Genomic DNA, 18,151 nt, shown 5'->3' with positions numbered 1-18,151 from the left:
AAAATGACACTCAGTGGCTTGAATGTTACTAGAAACAAAATAAATAAGTAATAGTGCAAAGTATAATTAAACTACAAGGTGCAGCAGGTATTCCAAATTATGGGGTGACAGGTGGGAATAATATATTTCTGATGCTGCCTAATAAAGTTTGAAAAAAAATTAAATATTTCTGATGCCAATTGAAATTGCATTCATCGGAACATCTGTGCCCCCCCCCTCCCCGCTTTCTGTTTCAGATTGTGAACAAGAGCAGCCTCCCTTGTGGCTCCAGACTCTCATGAGCGCTTGCAGGCAAACAAAGGATTTTAGAATCCCAGGTGTCACTATTTCTCTAATAATGGACTTGGTTGGTTTGACTCAGTCAGTTGCTGTTGTCACGGGAGAAAATCTAAACAGCATTGAAACCACACCACCTCTTAGTCCAAGCCAGGGAAGAGTGGCTGTTGTCATTAGACCGCCACTTACTCAAGGCAACCTGCGATACATGGCTGAAAAGACAGACTTTTTCAAGGTACAGTGAAACATTTAAAGATGTTCCTGCCCCTCCCTTGCATGCCATCCCCCCTCCCTCACTCTCCTTCCCTTGCATGCCACCCTCCCTCCCTTCCCTCGGCTAGGGTAGGTGGGTCATGTCCAGATGCTGGCCCCCTCCCTCCCCTCCCCTGCATGCCACCCCTCACTCCCTCACTCCCTTCCCTTGCATAGCACTTCCACTTATTAATTTTCTTTGGGGGCTTTGCAAAGTGTTTTGGCAACTTTCCCACCAGTTTGGTCCATGTTAGCAATCTGGCATCATTGTCCTAGCTGCCACCCTGATGCCGTGTCTACTTTCAGAATGTATACCAATAATAACTTTTTAAAAATAACTTTATTCTTTTGAGAAGTTCATTTATACTTCTTGTTTATTTTCTCGTTTCTTGTTCAATTGTGTTTTCTTTTGTCTCTTTCCTAAAGCACGTGGCTTTAACCCTGTGGGACCAGTTGGGTGATGGAACCCCTCAGCATCACCAGAAGAGCGTGGAGCTTTTTTTCCAGTTGCACAATTTAGTCCCATCATCTAGCATTTGTGAAGATGTCATAAGTCAGCAGTTGACACACAGGGACAAGGTAAATCTCTTCATACTGACTGTGCTGTTTTTAGAGGTGTGTACGTTATCAGTGAAAAACCTATGGCCAGAGGCGGGGGTGCGATGCACTGGGCGTGCATTCCTGTGGGGGTGTGGCGAGGGTGTTCTGGGGGAGTGGGGGCGTTCCGGGGTGGGATGGGGCGGAGGACGCACTGGTGCACCGGCGCTTTTCCCCCTTGCCACGCCTCTGTCCATGGCGCAGAGTGGTAAGCTGCAGTACTGCAGTCAAATCTCTGCTCACAACCTGAGTTTGATTTTGATAGAAGTCATTTTCAGGTAGCTGGCTCAAGGTTGATTCAGCTTTCCATCCTTCTGATGTTGATAAAATGAGTACCCAGCTTGCTGGGGGTAAAGCGTAGATAACTGGGGAGGCAATGGCAGACCACCCCGTAAACATAATCTGCTTAGTAAACACCGTGATCATTTTGAGTCCAACTCCCATCTGTGGTTTCTTTTTTATGATTTAAACTCATTAACATTTACACGTTTTCATTCGTTATTGCTGTGACATAGGCCTCTTGGTTGTTGCTGTTCTTTTAAATCTGCTTTCCCACAGGAATATCACATATTAATTCATCTCTCCTCTTATTCTGTAGAAAATCAGGATGGAAGCACATGCAAAGTTTGCAGTACTTTGGCATCTCACCCGAGACCTGCATATTAACAAGTCATCTTCTTATGGTCGTTCATTTGACAGGTTGGTTAATTACATCTGCTGTAACACCACACAAATGTTATAAGGTTCAGGTGTTCCTTTTTTTCCTGTATCAGTGCTTTAGGTAGCTCAGACAGGGTGTCTTAAAGATTGCAAGAGTGATCCAAAAGTGCTTTTCCATTCACAGGAGGATTCCTTCAGTAATGTAAGGGTCACCCCAGTTTCTCTGTAGTGTGCAGTTACTGTGTTTGAATTCATTTAGCATTTGTTGCAAAAGTTTCTGTGTGATTGATTGGGCTGTAATATGTGGAGTGCAGGAAAAATAAAATGGCGTAATTCTATAGTGCTTCACTGGAAAGAGCCTATGAGCACATCCAACTTGTTTCATGCATTCAGGGTGACAAAGTTGGGAAGAAAGATGTAATGGTGCATGCAGACGTTGTCCTATTTTAGTGCTGAAGCCACTCTGGCAGCACACTGACAATATCACAAACAAATCACACTCGCTACAGAGTCAAGCTCAAGAAAGTGTTGTTGTGTAAATGTGCAAAAGCAGAAAACAGCGGTGCGTCGTGCTGATTGTGAGCCAGGGTGAGCAAGGAATTTAAGATGGCTATGGAACAAGCCATGCAGAATGGCTCTTATCCGAAAACAAGCCAGCACTGCAGTACCAGTCAGGAGTACCAGCAATGGCTGTCGGCTCAGCTGTTGTCTCCGCCTGCAAACTGGTTGCCCCAGAGGACAAGGCAGTTGGTGAGCTAGTGCTGGTCATTGCCGCCACCAAAGAGCCTCAGCTGTGTGGCTGCAGAATGGCCGCAGAATGGCTAGGGCTTTACTGTAGTTGCTCTTGGCTGCCAGTGGCCTTTTGACCCTTCTTTTGATGTAGGATCCGTGTGTTCACTAGACGTGGTTGGAACATCACTGCTGGGGAACATGTCAACCCTGAGTTGTTTGGCAACTCCTACAAATGGAAGAAATTGTCCCGTGTTGCTTTAAATAAACAAAGGTAAAAGTGATTGTTGCTTTTGTGTTCTTACAGAGCTAAAATTCTAGTATGTTTGTTTTTCCTCTTCAGGTCCTTGTTTATTATGCTTGACAGCCTGAACAGCTTAGACAGCTCGACCTGGACAGTGGGCCAAGCCTGGCTGAATCAAGTGCTCCAAAGGCACGACATTGCCAGGGTCCTGGAGCCTTTGCTGCTGCTCCTTCTGCATCCCAAAACACAGCGTGTTTCTGTTCAGCGGGTGCAAGCAGAGTGCTGCTGGAACAGATCTCCCCATTGCCTTGAAGATGAAAGTGAGAAACAGTTTATGCAAAAACTTAACTGTACTGGAGGTAAGTGCTGTGTTTAGAACACTCGTTCACATTTTGACTTGATAACTCACAGACCTTTGTAATAGTTTAATATACTCCCAAATGAAGACTTGTCACAAAATTATCCTTATAAGAAACATGTTTCATTTGGGTGATTGTCATGCTTGCAGTTTCTAGCCTTGAAAGGAAGTTGTCTAGAATCTGGAACGATATGATGGAAAATAGAATGCTGTATTGCAGGTGGGGGTTTTTCATTCCAGGGAGTGATTCACATTTGCATTCCCTGTACCAGCAGCAGTATTGGTGAATGCAAATTCTGTGCTTGGGTGGAGTCTATTGTCCATGAACTTAGCATGCCCTTGGCCTTTGATTCTGGTGTTTTTAATTAACAAAGTTTGGCTACCGTACTTTAAAACACCAGAAGCAAAGGCCAAGGGCATGCTAAGTTCATGGACAGTGGACTCCACCCAAACACAGGATTTGCATTCACCAATACTGCTGTTGATGCAGGGAATGCAAATGTGAATCACTCCCTGGAATGAAAACCCCCACCTGCAATACAATACTATCAACCACACCTTTGCATATCAAGTTCCACCCAAACACTTACTGATTGGTTCCCCACCCTGGGACATGGACAGTATATACCCCACTAAAACATTCCCTTCTCACTGGACACAGTGTGTAACAGACTTCCCTCTGTGATACACCTCTGAAGATGCCAGCCGCAGATGCAGGCGAAACGTTAGGAACAAGATGTCCCAGACCACACAGCCCGGAAAACCCACCACAACCCGTTGAATCTGGCTGTGAAATCCTTTGACAATACATTGTCGTTTTATTGATTTTAGATTATTATCAGACTCTAGGGCACATGGAACCCCTTTGTAAGCATGGCATTCCCATTCATTCATGAGTTGTCACAAGTAGCTCTTGCATTTGAAACATATTGGATTGGGTCTCATACTGGGTTGAAACATACTGGATTGGGGAACCATCCTTTGCCTGATAAACATTCTGCTGACACAAGAGGCTTTTCTGTTGGCAGATGAGTCTCTTAATCAGGTTCCAGTTAATATGTAATTTAGCTGGATCAGTATACTCTGATTTGGAGGAAGGGGATGTTGCATTGCTTAAGTTGGTAATATCTTTCGTTGGAGCATGTTCAAGTAAGAAGAGATTCATATCTGTCATTTTTTCCCATCTTCTGTGTTCAGCATTTGTCCACATGCCCGAAAGACAAGAACAAGGTATTTCAGTTAAAGAAAACAACGAAAAGCCACTTACCATGGATGAAATGGAGAACTTCAGTCTCACAGTCAACCCTTTGAGTGACAGGATTTCCTTACTAAGTACAAGCAGTGAAACCATTCCTATGGCATCATCTGATTTTGACCTTCCTGACCATCAAATAGAAATCCTGCAGAGTTCAGATTCTGGCTGTTCCCAGTCATCTGTTGGGGATAACCTGAGCTATGATGTGGAGACAGAAGGCATGGCCCCACCAGATGATTCTCAGCATATGGGAGGAGAGTCACCGGATGAGATTGTACAGCAGGTGGTCATCGACTTGATATGCAAGGTTGTGAGTGGACTTGGTGAAGATGCTGAACCAGTTGAGCATTACCTGTATTCAGAAGACATGCCTGATAAATTAAGCCCACTGGATCCCTCAGAGGAGGGGAACAAATCTGAGGATCAAAATATTCAGGATGGTCAGACCAGTTCTCTCAACGATAACAGCCCTCAGTTGTTGTCTGTCTCGACCGAGGCAGGCCTTGAAAGCACTTCCAATGAAATCTCCAGGAACAATTCGTCACCTTGCATCTCAGTTAGCCAGCAGAGTCTCAGTGACTCGACTTTCATAGCGGCAGAAGCAAAGTCTAGGCAGAGAAGTCACAGTAGCATCCAGTTCAACTTCAAAGGGAAATTGCCTGAGAAAGTATCAGAGAAGGAAACCATCGTGAAAGAGTCTGGTAAGCAGCCAGGGGCGAAGCCCAAAGTCAAAATAGCCAAAAGGAAGGACGAAGAGAAGAAGAAAGCACAAGCAGAGAAGCTTAAACAAAGCAGCGTTTTCTTCAGTGACGGCCTGGACTTGGAAAACTGGTACAGCTGTGGGGAGGGAGAAATCTCGGAAATCGAGAGCGATGCAGGATCACCGGGTCTGCGAAAGTCACCCCATTTTAATATCCATCCTTTATACCAGCATGTGTTGTTATACCTGCAGGTGTATGACTCCTCAAGGACTTTCTATGCTTTTTCTGCCATTAAAGCCATTTTGAAAACTAACCCTTCTGCTTTTGTGAACGCCATCTCTACCACCAGCATCAACAACGCCTATACTCCCCAGCTGTCCTTGCTTCAGAACCTTCTGGCCAGGCATCGCATATCTGTCATGGGCAAAGACTTCTACAGCTACATCCCAGTGGACTCAAACCATAACTTTCGAAGCTCCATGTACATTGAGATCCTTATTTCTTTGTGTTTATACTACATGCGCAGCCACTATCCAACTCACGTAAAAGTCTCCCCGCAAGACCTGATTGGGAACCGCAACATGCAGATGATGAGCATTGAAATCTTGACTCTCCTCTTTGCCGAGCTGGCAAAAGTGGTGGAAAGTTCTACGAAAGGCTTCCCGAGCTTCATTTCGGATATGCTGTCCAAATGCAAAGTTCAGAAAGTGATTCTGCACTGTTTGCTGTCCTCCATTTTTAGCGCCCAGAAGTGGCATAGTGAGAAAGGAGCTGGTAGAAACATAGTGGCCATTGAGGAAGGGTTCTCAGAAGACAGCCTCATCAACTTCTCTGAGGATGAATTTGACAATGGCAGCACCCTCCAGTCACAGCTCTTAAAAGTCCTTCAGCGGCTAATTGTTCTGGAGCATCGAGTGATGACTGTGCCGGAGGAGAATGAAGCAGGCTATGACTTTGTCATAACCGACTTGGAGCACATCAATCCCCAGCAGCCAATGACTTCCCTTCAGTATTTACACTCCCAACCAATAACCTCTCAAGGCATGTTTCTCTGTGCCGTGATAAGGGCGCTACACCAGCCCTGTGCCTGTAAAATGCACCCCCAGTGGATCGGCCTCATCACTGCTTCTCTGCCTTACATGGGGAAAGTCCTCCAAAGGGTAGTGGTTTCTGTGACCCTCCAACTTTGCAGGAATCTGGATAATTTGATTCAGCAGTACAAATACGAAACAGGATTGTCTGACAGTAGGCACGTCTCTCTTTTCTTCTGTCTGGCAGTTTTAATTTTTAATCTTTCATTTATTTATTGGGAAATCGTAACCCATTTGATGTTTGTCTTTTAGACCCATTTGGATGGCATCAGTTACTCCGCCAGATATGGTGCTGACCCTTTTGGAAGGCATTACAACAGTGATTCACTACTGCTTACTTGATCCAACTGCGCAGTATCATCAGGTAACTATGTTTATGGGTTTGCCCATGTCCTTGTCAAAGTATGGAAGATGTTTTTTCCAAATTTATTTGCTTTTCTGGTAAGAAAGACATTGCTTCCTATGTAGACCTCAATTATATTTTTAAATATTGAAATTAAATAATGGCATTTGTGATTCATTATGAGGACAGATCAGGAGACTGTTATTGAAACCAGTCATTTGGGGTTGTTTTCCCCATTTTTGGTTTATAATTATGTTAATTTTGGATATACTTCTGTTTATTATTTTTAAAGACTTTATTATAACAGTACACAGTACCAACTAGTAAAGTTAGCATCTATATATGCAGAACTTATTACATACATTTCTAATATTTTGTTTCTGTAATAGGTTTCATTACAGTGCTTTCCCAATAGCTCTTAATCTTATTTTAACCTGGTTTCTCTTTAGATTGTATAAATCTTTTGCATTTTACTATTTATTATTGAAGTTGGTAGTCAAGCGCTAAATGATATTAATGAAGCAGACTTTTGCATTTATTATCTTCCACAATCACAAAGAAGATTGGTGTATGGAAATAAACTTGCTGTAATCCCCCAAATTGGCTTGTGTGGCGGGTACACCACGCCACTGGCCACCAAGTATAGCTGATTGGCCAGAGAAAAGGGATTCCTGGTTGTTGTTTTTCAGGAACTCTCCTTTATTTTACTTTCGCTGCCGCCATTTACTTAAGGAGATCTAGAAAACCCCACACTGCTTCTAGCCACCAGTATTTTCAAGGATTCCCACCTCCCAGTCACTCTTGTTTGAGGGGAAGTTCCTAAGGGTCCCTTAATTAATAATTTTGGAGGGAACTCACGATGGCTGGGGTTTCTAGTCAGTCACCTACGTTATCAATCACACACTCACAGACATGTACTGGCACGAGGGAATTTGAACAAAATTAATAAAAGTTTATTTTTGAAATAAAAGAATCTCCTTTAACTGGCTCAGAAATAACCTTCAAATAAGCTTTTGATATTTGATGGTTCTTCAGACTTAACACGCACAGACACACGCAGGTGTCTTTCAATAAACTAATTAGCTTTAATATGATTTCTATACTTTTCTCCACAGACACACCCCTTGACCTTTTATTCTTGCACTACTCCACTGTTTCACACACACCTCAGTGATCCCTGGCCCTGTGGAGTTTCAGGTGGCATTACACAGCCTCCTCACTCTCACTCACTCACACACACCACAAAACCTTCTCTGCCTAGGGAGGCTTGGGGCCCTCTCCAGACTGGTATGGTACAGGGCTGGACAGACTCCTAGGTCCAGTCAGCTGCCCACTGACAAGCTCCTCTGACCGGGCACCTGCAGGCTCTGCACCAAAAAAGCCAGGGCCTTCCTTGGCTCCTCGCTGACAAGCTTCCTCCGGCTTTGAAGAGAGTTACCAGAATTCTGTCAGCTAATTTGAGCTGGATCAGAATCCCTCTTCACAAGAGTCAGAACTGAGAGACTCCACCCTTCAGATCTGCTCTCAAATTGAACACAAGCTGTTCTCAAACTGATCTGTTCAGATCTGATCTGTACTGAGCAGAACTCCAAGCTGTTCACTTCAGCACACACAAGACTGTTCTGCTGTCTCCTTCTCTTCTGACAGGCTCTGCTCTGTCTATCTTGTCAGCACCACATTGCCCCCTAACATTAGCCATGGGCAACTGTGCCTCCCAACGACCAATCACTGTGCTTCTATATAAATTGGGGCCCGCTGCATTACTTTAAGTGTCACCCAGGCCTCTATAAGCAGGACTGTTTCACACCAACCCTTCAAGGTGGGGCAAGTCCATTACAGCATGCATCATGATTAGTTTTCAACCAGGGTTTGAAGCAGTAGTTGACTAAAAGAAGTTAAAGGTTTAAATTCAGATGACTGCAGACACAATGCGAGCTGTAGCTTCTAAACACGGGGGGAGCTAGAATGTGTGAGTCCTAAGAGGGTATTTTGGGTCTTTACATCCTGGTCGAGAGATTGGAAAGTATTGTATGTACACCAAGCCATCATTTGTGTAAGTACATGAGAGACTGATTTTTACTTCTTTACTTGCACCAGCTCCTGGCTGCTGTAGATCAGAAGCACATGTTTGAGGCACGCAGTGGCATCTTGTCTATCCTTCATATGATCATGTCGTCTGTGACTCTTCTGTGGAGCATCCTGCACCAGGCAGATTCTTCAGAGAAAACCACTACAGCCGCTGCGGCTTCTGTCACCACTATTAATCTTGGATCAACAAAGGTTAGGATATCAGAAGATCATAGTGTGGGTGTGTGAGAGAGAAATAAAATCACTCTCTAGACCAGGGGTAGGGAACCTGCGGCTCTCCAGATGTTCAGGAGCTACAATTCCCATCAGCCTCTGTCAGCATGGCCAATTGGCCATGCTGGTAGGGGCTGATGGGAATTGTAGTTCCTGAACATCTGGAGAGCCGCAGGTTCCCTACCCCTGCTCTAGACTGAACTTCATGTCATGTCGTTAAATAAACCAAAAATAGATTAATTAGTTTCTCAGGAATGACCACCTAGAAAATGCTGTGGTATGTTGGCAGGAAGGCTTTTTAAAAAGTGACATTTCTAGCATTTTCTGCTGGCCAGCAACATGCTGTGGAGACCCAGTTGTCGTGGTTAAGATGTTGGACTAGGACCTAGGAAACCCAGGTTCAAATTCCCACTCACACCTTGGAAGTTGGCTGGGTGGTGAACTTGGGCCAATTGTACACACTCAGCCTCAGCCCTGGGAAGCATTTTGATGGGAGATCTCCAGGACACAGCAGGGTCGTGACATGGGGGTAGGCAATCGCAAACCAGCTCCAGATGTCTCTTGCCTTGAAAACCCTGTGGAGGTCACCATAATAGCAGAAACAAAATGCATTACATGTGCTGAAAACAGACATATTCTTTTATGTGTTTCAGAACCTGAGACAGCAAATCCTTGAATTACTGGGCCCAATCTCGATGAATCATGGTGTTCATTTTATGGCAGCTATTGCATTTGTATGGAATGAAAGGAGGCAGAACAAAAATTCTGCAAGGACCAAGGTATGTCAGACAAGGCAGACATTTGAGTGTTGTTCAGTTTAGTGTTAAAAGTGCTTAAAATTATTGATTTGCAAACTGGTAGTTTCTGGAGCCCAATAAAACAGATGTTTTGTACTTCTGAGCAAGAAAGCAGGGAGATTTTCATCCAAGCGAGTTGCTTTGGGTAGATCTTCTAGGAACTCTGATATAACTTGAATCTATGTGAATGACTTGGTAGACTGGTCACCATCATATTTTGCCCGTTCCAAGGTACCCCACATGCTGAAACTACCAGAGAAGAAACTGTTCACTCTTAATCTCTTTACAAGGAATAATTCATTCAGGCAGCTGCTGGAAAGTGCATTGCCTGGATGCGATACCTTTATATTTTCCAGTGTCAGTCCTAGAGAGCCCTTCTTCCTGTATGTCTTGCGTTATTGTGGTTTTAAATTGTTATTGTGCTCTATCTATATGTGTTCACTGCCCTGAGCCCTCCGGGGGAGGGCTGTCTATAAACCCAATAAATAAATAAAATAAATAAATAATTGAAATAGGAAACATGTCCTTGATTATTCTTTTTTGGATTGAGTCCATTCAGTTTGGAGAACATGCATGTTTGCAGCATAATGTTAAATGAGGCTCAGCATAGACATCACTAACTAGTAAGGGAGAGAGATGTTAATATTCTGCCTTACACGAGCCCTCCCTCCAACCCCCTTCCCCATTTAGTCATTAAATCTCAATGCTAGGATTGTTTCTTTACTAGTAACTGAGATCTTAACCGTGGTTTAATCCCGGTTTAGAATCCCAATACCTGAGAAAGACACAGGCCTCAGTTAGTGAAGGTGTCCACATTTGGACAGCATGGCTACCTGAAGTAATTAGATTTCATCTCTTTTCAGCCTCAGCATGTGTGAGGCAAAAAAATCCCCCAACAACACCCAGTTTTGTATCTGTGTGGACTGAGTTTTTTGCAGTGCGTTCGAGTTTTCCCAAGCTTGGTGCAGCCACTGAATGATTTTCCTGATGACCAATTTTCTCATGAACTCTGTCTTTCCCACTCCCTGCCCACCTCCCAGTGACACCCAACCAGTGAATTCAGTGATCATTTTATGCTTCTGCAGCTTGTGAAATTTCATTTTGGAAGCTTTTGCATAATTACAGAGGTGAACGCAGAATCCTTTTAAAGAGAAATACTACAAACTTGCACACATAGCTTGGACAGCTTCCTAGAAGTCCGCACTCAGACATTTTTGCTGTTTATCAGCAGAAAGTGACCTATTGAGTCTAGGAGCTAGGACAGCAGTAAAGAATCCGTGGTCTATTGAAATAATTCAGCTGACGGGCCAAGGAGATGATTTGCAAAGTAATTGTACTGGACTAGTCCCAAAGGTTACCCAGGATGCTCTTGTGGTCTGGGTTGTCAATTTGATTAAGGGGTGGCCTGTTTCAGCCAACTGTGGGTGCCTTTTCACTGTGCCCTTGCAAAGGGTATCTGTGTTGCTGAATACATTGCTACTGATATCTTTGCGAGGCATCCATAAGCTGCAGAAAATATCAGCAGTGGCTTGTATCTCACTGCTGTGCTCAGCTAAATGTAGAGCCTTCCTCTGGAGAAAGATATTCTTGCCCCAGAGGAAAGCTTCGCTCTTAGCTGAATGGAGTAATAGACACAAGCAAAAAGGTGGCAGTAAACACAGTTTAAAGTTGAACTATTTGGCTCCCACCAGGGATTCATTCAATTTGGTAAACTGTCATTTTTCTGTTATGAACAGCACAGGCCTATGGTTTTAGAGAGGCCACAAAAGCAGAGGGAGGTTTGTTTCCTGACAGATGATAATGCAGGAGTTGCCTCTAAAAGCATAGTATGATGTCATTTTCCAGGTCATTCCTACTGCCAGTGAAGAACAGCTCCTGCTGGTAGAATTAGTTCGTTCAATCAGTGTTATGAGAACTGAAACCGTTATGCAAACAGTGAAAGAAGTTTTAAAACAACCACCAGCAATTGCTAAGGACAAGGTATGGAAACAGTGGCATTGCTGTGAGTGTGAAGCGATCATTTAATTTCTCAGAGAATTTTCTTGAGGACGAAGGCCATGATGTGCTGGAAACTGGTAAAAACTTTCTTCTGTTTAAGTCTAGGATAACTTATTTAATCTAGTGTAGCTGAGTGACGTACATTGGGGGTGTAAACTGAACTAAATTCTGTCTTATCTGTTTGTAGTATAGGATTTCTATTACTTGGATGATTTAAAATCCATCAATCCATGTTGATTCCTCATGTTTACACTGAGGAGCCAATTGTGGCTGTCCAAAAGTGAAACTGGAAAGCTTGTTGAAGTGCAATGATATTTTTGGTAGCTCTGAATTTAAGGACTCTAAAATATTACTTATTTAATTGATTTATACTGTGTCCAATAAAACAGCCTTTCTATTGGTTGCTATTGCAGGGCGAGGGGGGACTTTATTCTGCCCTGTTTTCAGAAAATGCCAAGAATAACAGCAACCTTTCTGTAAATGGATTTAATTGCAAGAGTAGCTCCTGTAACTTTTTGTACTTGGCTATTCAGCCTTCACCTCAAGGCACAGACTAAGTTCAAATATTTCATTAAAACCCTGAAAGATAAGCATGACTCGTGACTACAAAGGTAAAGTTAAAGTTTCCCCTTCAGTTGTGTCCGACCCTGGGGTACCACAGCAAGCAGTGATTTCATAGTCAAGCCATTTTTGTGAGGTAGTTTGCCATTGCTTTCCCCGGCTATTCTTTACCCCCTAGCTATGAGCTAGGTACTCATTTACCAACCAAGGAATGGATGGATGGCTGAGTTGACCAGCTACCAGGATATCTGACCCACAGGGGGCTCGAACTCCTGACCGTGTGAGTGGCAGTGCAAGCACTTAACCACTACACCACGCGGCTCCTGTCAAGTAATCTATCCAATTTCAATAGTTATATATATTATTATTTTGTTTCCTGAATTGGTGCTCATCTTTGGTGTTTAATATTTGTCTTTTCCTTTAAATATTTCCAGAAGCATCTCTCACTGGAAGTCTGCATGTTGCAGTTTTTCTTTGCATACATTCAGAGGTAAGGCAGTGAGGTTCTGAATATTTTTAAAATCTCCTTCAGTGTCACTAAATCCAATACAAAATTAATGAAGCTGAGCAGCTTTGTACACCATGTCCAGCAGGGAGGAGGAGCTGAAATCTAATTCTAGATGTTGAAAACTCACTTTCAACAATTAAATTAGACTTTCATGGTAGCTTGGAACTCAGCAGGATTTTTTCCATGGCATAAATTCCATATGTTGGGACATTAAGTGTTAAAACATAAATTTGCTAATCTGATGTTATACTGTTTGTTTGACAGCTCCTCAAGATGAAAAAGTGCTATAATGGCAGGCTTCTGTGATGTGTGTCAGATGTCCTTTTATGACCCTCTGTTTTCTTGCAGGATCCCCGTGTCCAACATAGTAGACAGTTGGGCCTCGCTTCTGCTTCTTCTCAAGGATTCCATTCAACTCGGCCTTCCAGCTCCAGGACAATTCCTTATACTTGGGTAGGTGAGCCATTCTATTTGCATAGCCCTGCATTCCTTGGAATCACAGCTGAACGTTATATGGGAAATGGTGTGATAGATCCTGTGAATTAGTTCCACAAGTGGTGGAGCCTTCTGCAAATGGCAGACACCTGTACTTCCAGGGGATTTGTAGGATGTGACCCAGTCCATCTTGAAATACTCTTATGAGAAAGTAATGCTCATGATATTGGAAGAAAAGTGGATTTCTGGCTGTACCACTTCACATTTTGAAAGCTTTTGATATTCCTTAATCATCTGTTCTCAGAAACTGAAATCACAGATGTCTTAAATGTCTCCCATTGAAATTCAAGATGTAAAAGTACTTAGCTTGGCCTTATTTGTGGCCTTTTTGCATTTCAATGTTAAATATGAGTATTTATGGTGGTATCTTCGCTGGATGATTCTTTTCCCCAATGAACAGTATGTTTTGGGAGTAGTCTGAACATTAGTTATATATATATATTAGCCATGGTATTTCAAACTGATTTTGAGTTAACTTTTCTTACTGCATTTAAGTATCATCAGTTCTTAAATCAGTAAGTACATGGAAAGGGGTCCAAAAACTAAATATAGACCATTTCTTTGGAGAGATGTCCCTACACCATTCCCAAAGTTGGACTAACCCAATAGAGTATCCTGCAATAGAACATGAGAAGTGTCAGTCAAAACAGGGAATTAGACAAATTCTGACATGCCTATAGTAATTTTTAGGTGTATTTGTGATCCCCTTTTCAATCTTTGTGACTGCTTTCCTTTTTTGTGCAACATATTATATAAAAGTTTCCTTTTTTTAAAGTGTTTTAAATGAATTTATCATGAAAAACCCTACTCTGGATAATAAGAAAGACCAAAGAGATCTTCAGGTAAGAAATTATATTCTTTCTTTCTTTCTTTCTTTCTTTCTTTCTTTCTTTCTTTCTTTCTTTCTTTCTTTCTTACTTACTTACTTACTTACTTACTTACTTACTTACTTACTTACTTACTTACTTACTTACTTAATGTTGGATTTATATACCGCCCTCCCCCAAAGGACTCAGTTATGCTCTCTTTTAAAAATTGAAATCACTAACCTGGCTGTCATGTTGTGTTGAGCAATATTGTTTCTGCTATGGAAACTCTTATACACAGAATCTGTGGTTTGTTAAGAGAAATTGGGGGTGGGTGGGTTAATGCTAATCAAGCACTAGTGTGATTCATTGTAAATTAGACGATATTCCAGAAAAGATAACCAGTTATGCCGGAGGGATATTCTCACCCGTCCCTTCCTCTGTTGCTGCTGTTTCAAGGAGGAGGGACAGACTCTCCCTTAGAGCCTCATCCTCACTCCTTTTCTCCCTAGTTAGGATTCACATCTTTTCATCCATCGCTTTACTGTATCCATTTGGAAGGATTTCGAATACCACTAACTTTTTGCGAGTATGTTACAAGTGCCTGCTTCATTTACTCAAGCGGGAATTAACTATTGAAGTCACATGACTAAAATCACATGAGCTTCTGGAAAGAGCTCTCTGTTTCTTCTTCCAGAAAAAGAAGAGAAATAGACACAGATAGAATGAGCACTTGCATAGAGTTGGCTGTTCTAATATTTAGTGTAACTTTATTTCTTTATTTCGTGAAGTTCTACAAATCAGCTCACTCACATCTCTGCCCTATTGTTTACTCTGCTGATTCACTGCAATACAACACCTTTGCAACAGTCCATTCAGTGCCTTTGCTCATGTGATTCATTGTGCTCGTAGAAATTTTTTCAGCAGATATTGCAAGGAAAAAAAAACAATTTCCACTTCTCTTTTAAGCTTGGATCTTTGCGTGATTTATGGTGTTTTCTTCCATCAGGATGTAACCCACAAGATAGTGGATGCCATTGGGGCAATTGCTGGATCATCCTTGGAACAGACAACATGGCTAAGGCGAAATTTAGAAGTTAAGCCTTCCCCCAAGATAATGGTTGATGGAAACAATTTGGAGTCCGATGTTGAAGGTGACTTCCCCCTCCATCCAGCATTAAAAATATTTTGCTTGATTTTTGCTGTTTAGTAGGAATCCTCTTATTTAACTTTACTTCAACAGTTCAGCTAAAGCTGTACATGTTTGAGTGCAGATCCCTAATCGGATGTCAAATGGATCCTGCATGCTCCATTTTCCTCCCTGATTCCGCATCTGGTCCCATTTTTCACTGAGGCATGATCCAACAAGAAGAATAAAGTTGTAGTTAGGGATGTGCCTCTTCAGACTCTGAGTGAAAGATAACACTTTTGAATGCTTACTGCATCTAGAACTCTAGCCAGGAGGGAGATGACGAGACTTGAACCTCTTCTCCTTAGTGCATGCATGTTGTTAACAGGTAGGTGCTATTCTTGAGTATTCGCAGCCTAAGAAATTAACAGCTGTTCTTCTGCTCTGTGTGTATCTCATATCCAAGTGAGCTCTAAAAAGTTCCCTTCCTTGTCCAGCAGCAGATTAGCAGGACTTCTCAAAATTCTGATATAGCTGTTCCACGTGTACAGTGTTGGGGCTATGGACAAATTATGTTTCTCTGACATTCCTGGTTGGTTTTATACTAACTATAAAGGTGATTTATATTTATGAAAATTTGAACGAATGTGTTGTCTTTCTGTTTATGGAAAGGTGGGACTGTGAACTTGCTTATCCAGTGATGATGATGTACCATTTTTATATTGTACATGCTTTTGTGTATGTTACTGTTATGGCAATGGATAACACCATAAAGGTTTTATGTATGTTTTAACTGAGCTATAAATATACATTGCTGGTAAAAAACCACTCTTCATCTGAAGCCCACTCCACATAGGCCCAGAGGCATGGGTTTAGAATGGCAAAAAAAGACTTTTTGGGGGGGAGGGGACTTTGCACAGATCCCACCCCTAAAACAAGTCTGCCCTGTGTTGTTTTCCCCAAACCGGGTTTTTTTGAGAATTGCGTTATTTGCAAGTCTTTTAAAAAATCCTTGGTTGCAGCCGCTCACGAATGAATGACCAGGCAGTAAGCGCTTTATTCACCTCTGTTTTCCTTTTTTTTAAATTTCGCGGCTTACATCTGCTTAGCTATGCAGATGTTTGTAGAGGAGAGGCTGCAGCGTTTGAGACTCTTTAGTTTGGAGAGGAGACGTCTGAGGGGGGATATGATTGAAGTCTATAAAATTATGCATGGGGTAGAAAATGTTGACAGAGAGAAATTTTTCTCTCTTTCTCACAATACTAAAACCACGGGGCATCCATTGAAAATGCTGGGGGGAAGAATTAGGACTAATAAAAGGGAACATTTCTTCACACAACACGTGATTGGTGTTTGGAATATACTGCCACAGGAGGTGGTGATGGCCACTAACCTGGATAGCTTTAAAAGGGGCTTGGACAGATTTATGGAGGAGAAGTCGATCTATGGCTACCAATCTTGATCCTCTTTGATCTCAGATTGCAAATGCCTTAGCAGACCAGGTGCTCAGGAGCAGCAGCAGCAGAAGGCCATTGCTTTCACCTCCTGCATGTGAGCTCCCAAAGGCATCTGGTGGGCCACTGCGAGTAGCAGAGTGCTGGACTAGATGGACTCTGGTCTGATCCAACAGGCTTGTTCTTATGTTCTTATGTTCGTATTGTGAGATATCAGTATGGCTGTGTGGGTTCATTTGTGCATGCTTGCATAGCTACGCATTGGTGGGAGGTAAATTAAAAAAAGAGATGTGTGCCTGTGCAAAAAGGGGCAACAGCAATCTGGATTGTTTCTGTGGGCTCCAATTGCAGCCTGCATGGATGCATGTGAACGCAAAAACAGAAAAATTGGTTACTTTATCCCAACTGCAACCTGCTATACATTTGCTGTGTGGAAGGGGCATTAGAGTTGTTTTTTGCTTCAGATTAACATTCTGTGGGATAATACATTATATAATCAAATACGAATACTGTCATGCTTTTATATGTAGTGTCATGGATTGGGGAGACCCAAGTTCAACTCTGCGCTCTTCCACAAATCTCTCTGGGTGACACTAGGGCCAGTCACTCACACACTCACCCTAACCTGCTTCACTGGGTTGCTTTAACAATCAAATGGAGGAGAGGAGAAATCTGTGTACCACTCTAAGCTGTTTGGAGAAAACATGAAAAATGGATGAGATGAATTAGGCAATGTTCTGTTGATTAAATATGGCAGGAATTTGGATATCTGTGATAAAATTTGGTCTTGAATGCTGGCTTATTTGATGCATTGCAAATTTTTGAAATGTGCAGTTTTTAAAATATGGCATAACAGATGTTGTCTAAAAGTATACAAGTTCTAGATATATTTTTCCTCTTCGTTTTTTGTAATTTCATTTTTTTAGATATGTTGTCTCCAGCTGTGGAAACCTCAAGTATAACTCCTTCTGTGTACAGTGTTCATGCCCTAACACTTCTTTCTGAGGTAAACTTTCTTTAAGCAGCTTTGAAACGCAAAGGTATCCTTTATTTTTCTATGTATCCTTATATGTTATAATATAGCAATACCTATTTTACTTTAGTGTTTTGTTAGCAAATGCGTATTGAGAACCAAAGTTGTCTCCTGCTGATGAGCCCTAACCTATACGTACATTCATTGCTGAAGTTTATACATTGCTTGATGGATTTTGCTTTTTCTCTTCTTCGTTTTGTTTGGCTGTTTCCGCACTGGCGGAAAACAGCACCCTAGGGACAGTTAAAACACCATCCCTGGGGTGCTGTTCGCACAGCAGGCGCTGCTGCGATGCTGGGCCTGCCCAAGCGGTGCGAAGAAGCTGCTTTTAAACCTTGCTCCCTGCGTGAGGTTTTTTAAAAGTGCCGTCTTCCTGCCGGCGCGGTACAAACCGCACCAGCGTGAGGCCGGCACTTTTTGCCCCTCCAGTATCTGCGAGGGACTTACCTTGCCTTCCTCTGCAGCTCCGGGTGACTGGAAAGACATGCCCACCCTGCCCTTTGACCCCTGAGAGTCAAAGGGCAGCGTGGGCGTGTCTTTCCAGCTGCCTGGAGCTGCAGAGG

General features: G+C 42.5%; 1 protein-coding gene across 5 annotated transcripts in view; it reads left to right on the top strand.

Annotated features, from left to right (window-relative positions):
• DOP1A (DOP1 leucine zipper like protein A) overlaps positions 1 to 18,151 on the top strand; it is a 72,095-nt gene that overhangs the window by 44,821 nt on the left and 9,123 nt on the right. For all 5 annotated transcript variants that reach the window (XM_048495309.1, XM_048495327.1, XM_048495301.1 and 2 more), the window contains 14 exons: positions 237 to 511; positions 955 to 1,107; positions 1,724 to 1,824; positions 2,858 to 3,117; positions 4,314 to 6,321; positions 6,416 to 6,527; positions 8,604 to 8,786; positions 9,461 to 9,586; positions 11,450 to 11,584; positions 12,598 to 12,653; positions 13,020 to 13,124; positions 13,942 to 14,008; positions 14,982 to 15,126; positions 17,482 to 17,561. In XM_048495309.1, the coding sequence (XP_048351266.1) occupies positions 237 to 511; positions 955 to 1,107; positions 1,724 to 1,824; positions 2,858 to 3,117; positions 4,314 to 6,321; positions 6,416 to 6,527; positions 8,604 to 8,786; positions 9,461 to 9,586; positions 11,450 to 11,584; positions 12,598 to 12,653; positions 13,020 to 13,124; positions 13,942 to 14,008; positions 14,982 to 15,126; positions 17,482 to 17,561 (3,806 nt within the window). The remainder of the gene's footprint in view (positions 1 to 236; positions 512 to 954; positions 1,108 to 1,723; positions 1,825 to 2,857; positions 3,118 to 4,313; positions 6,322 to 6,415; positions 6,528 to 8,603; positions 8,787 to 9,460; positions 9,587 to 11,449; positions 11,585 to 12,597; positions 12,654 to 13,019; positions 13,125 to 13,941; positions 14,009 to 14,981; positions 15,127 to 17,481; positions 17,562 to 18,151) is intronic.

The sequence above is a fragment of the Sphaerodactylus townsendi genome, linkage group LG01 (assembly GCF_021028975.2).
Source record: "Sphaerodactylus townsendi isolate TG3544 linkage group LG01, MPM_Stown_v2.3, whole genome shotgun sequence".
In the NCBI taxonomy this organism is placed as follows: Eukaryota; Metazoa; Chordata; class Lepidosauria; order Squamata; family Sphaerodactylidae; genus Sphaerodactylus; species Sphaerodactylus townsendi.
This window is presented reverse-complemented; position numbering and strand designations above follow the sequence as displayed.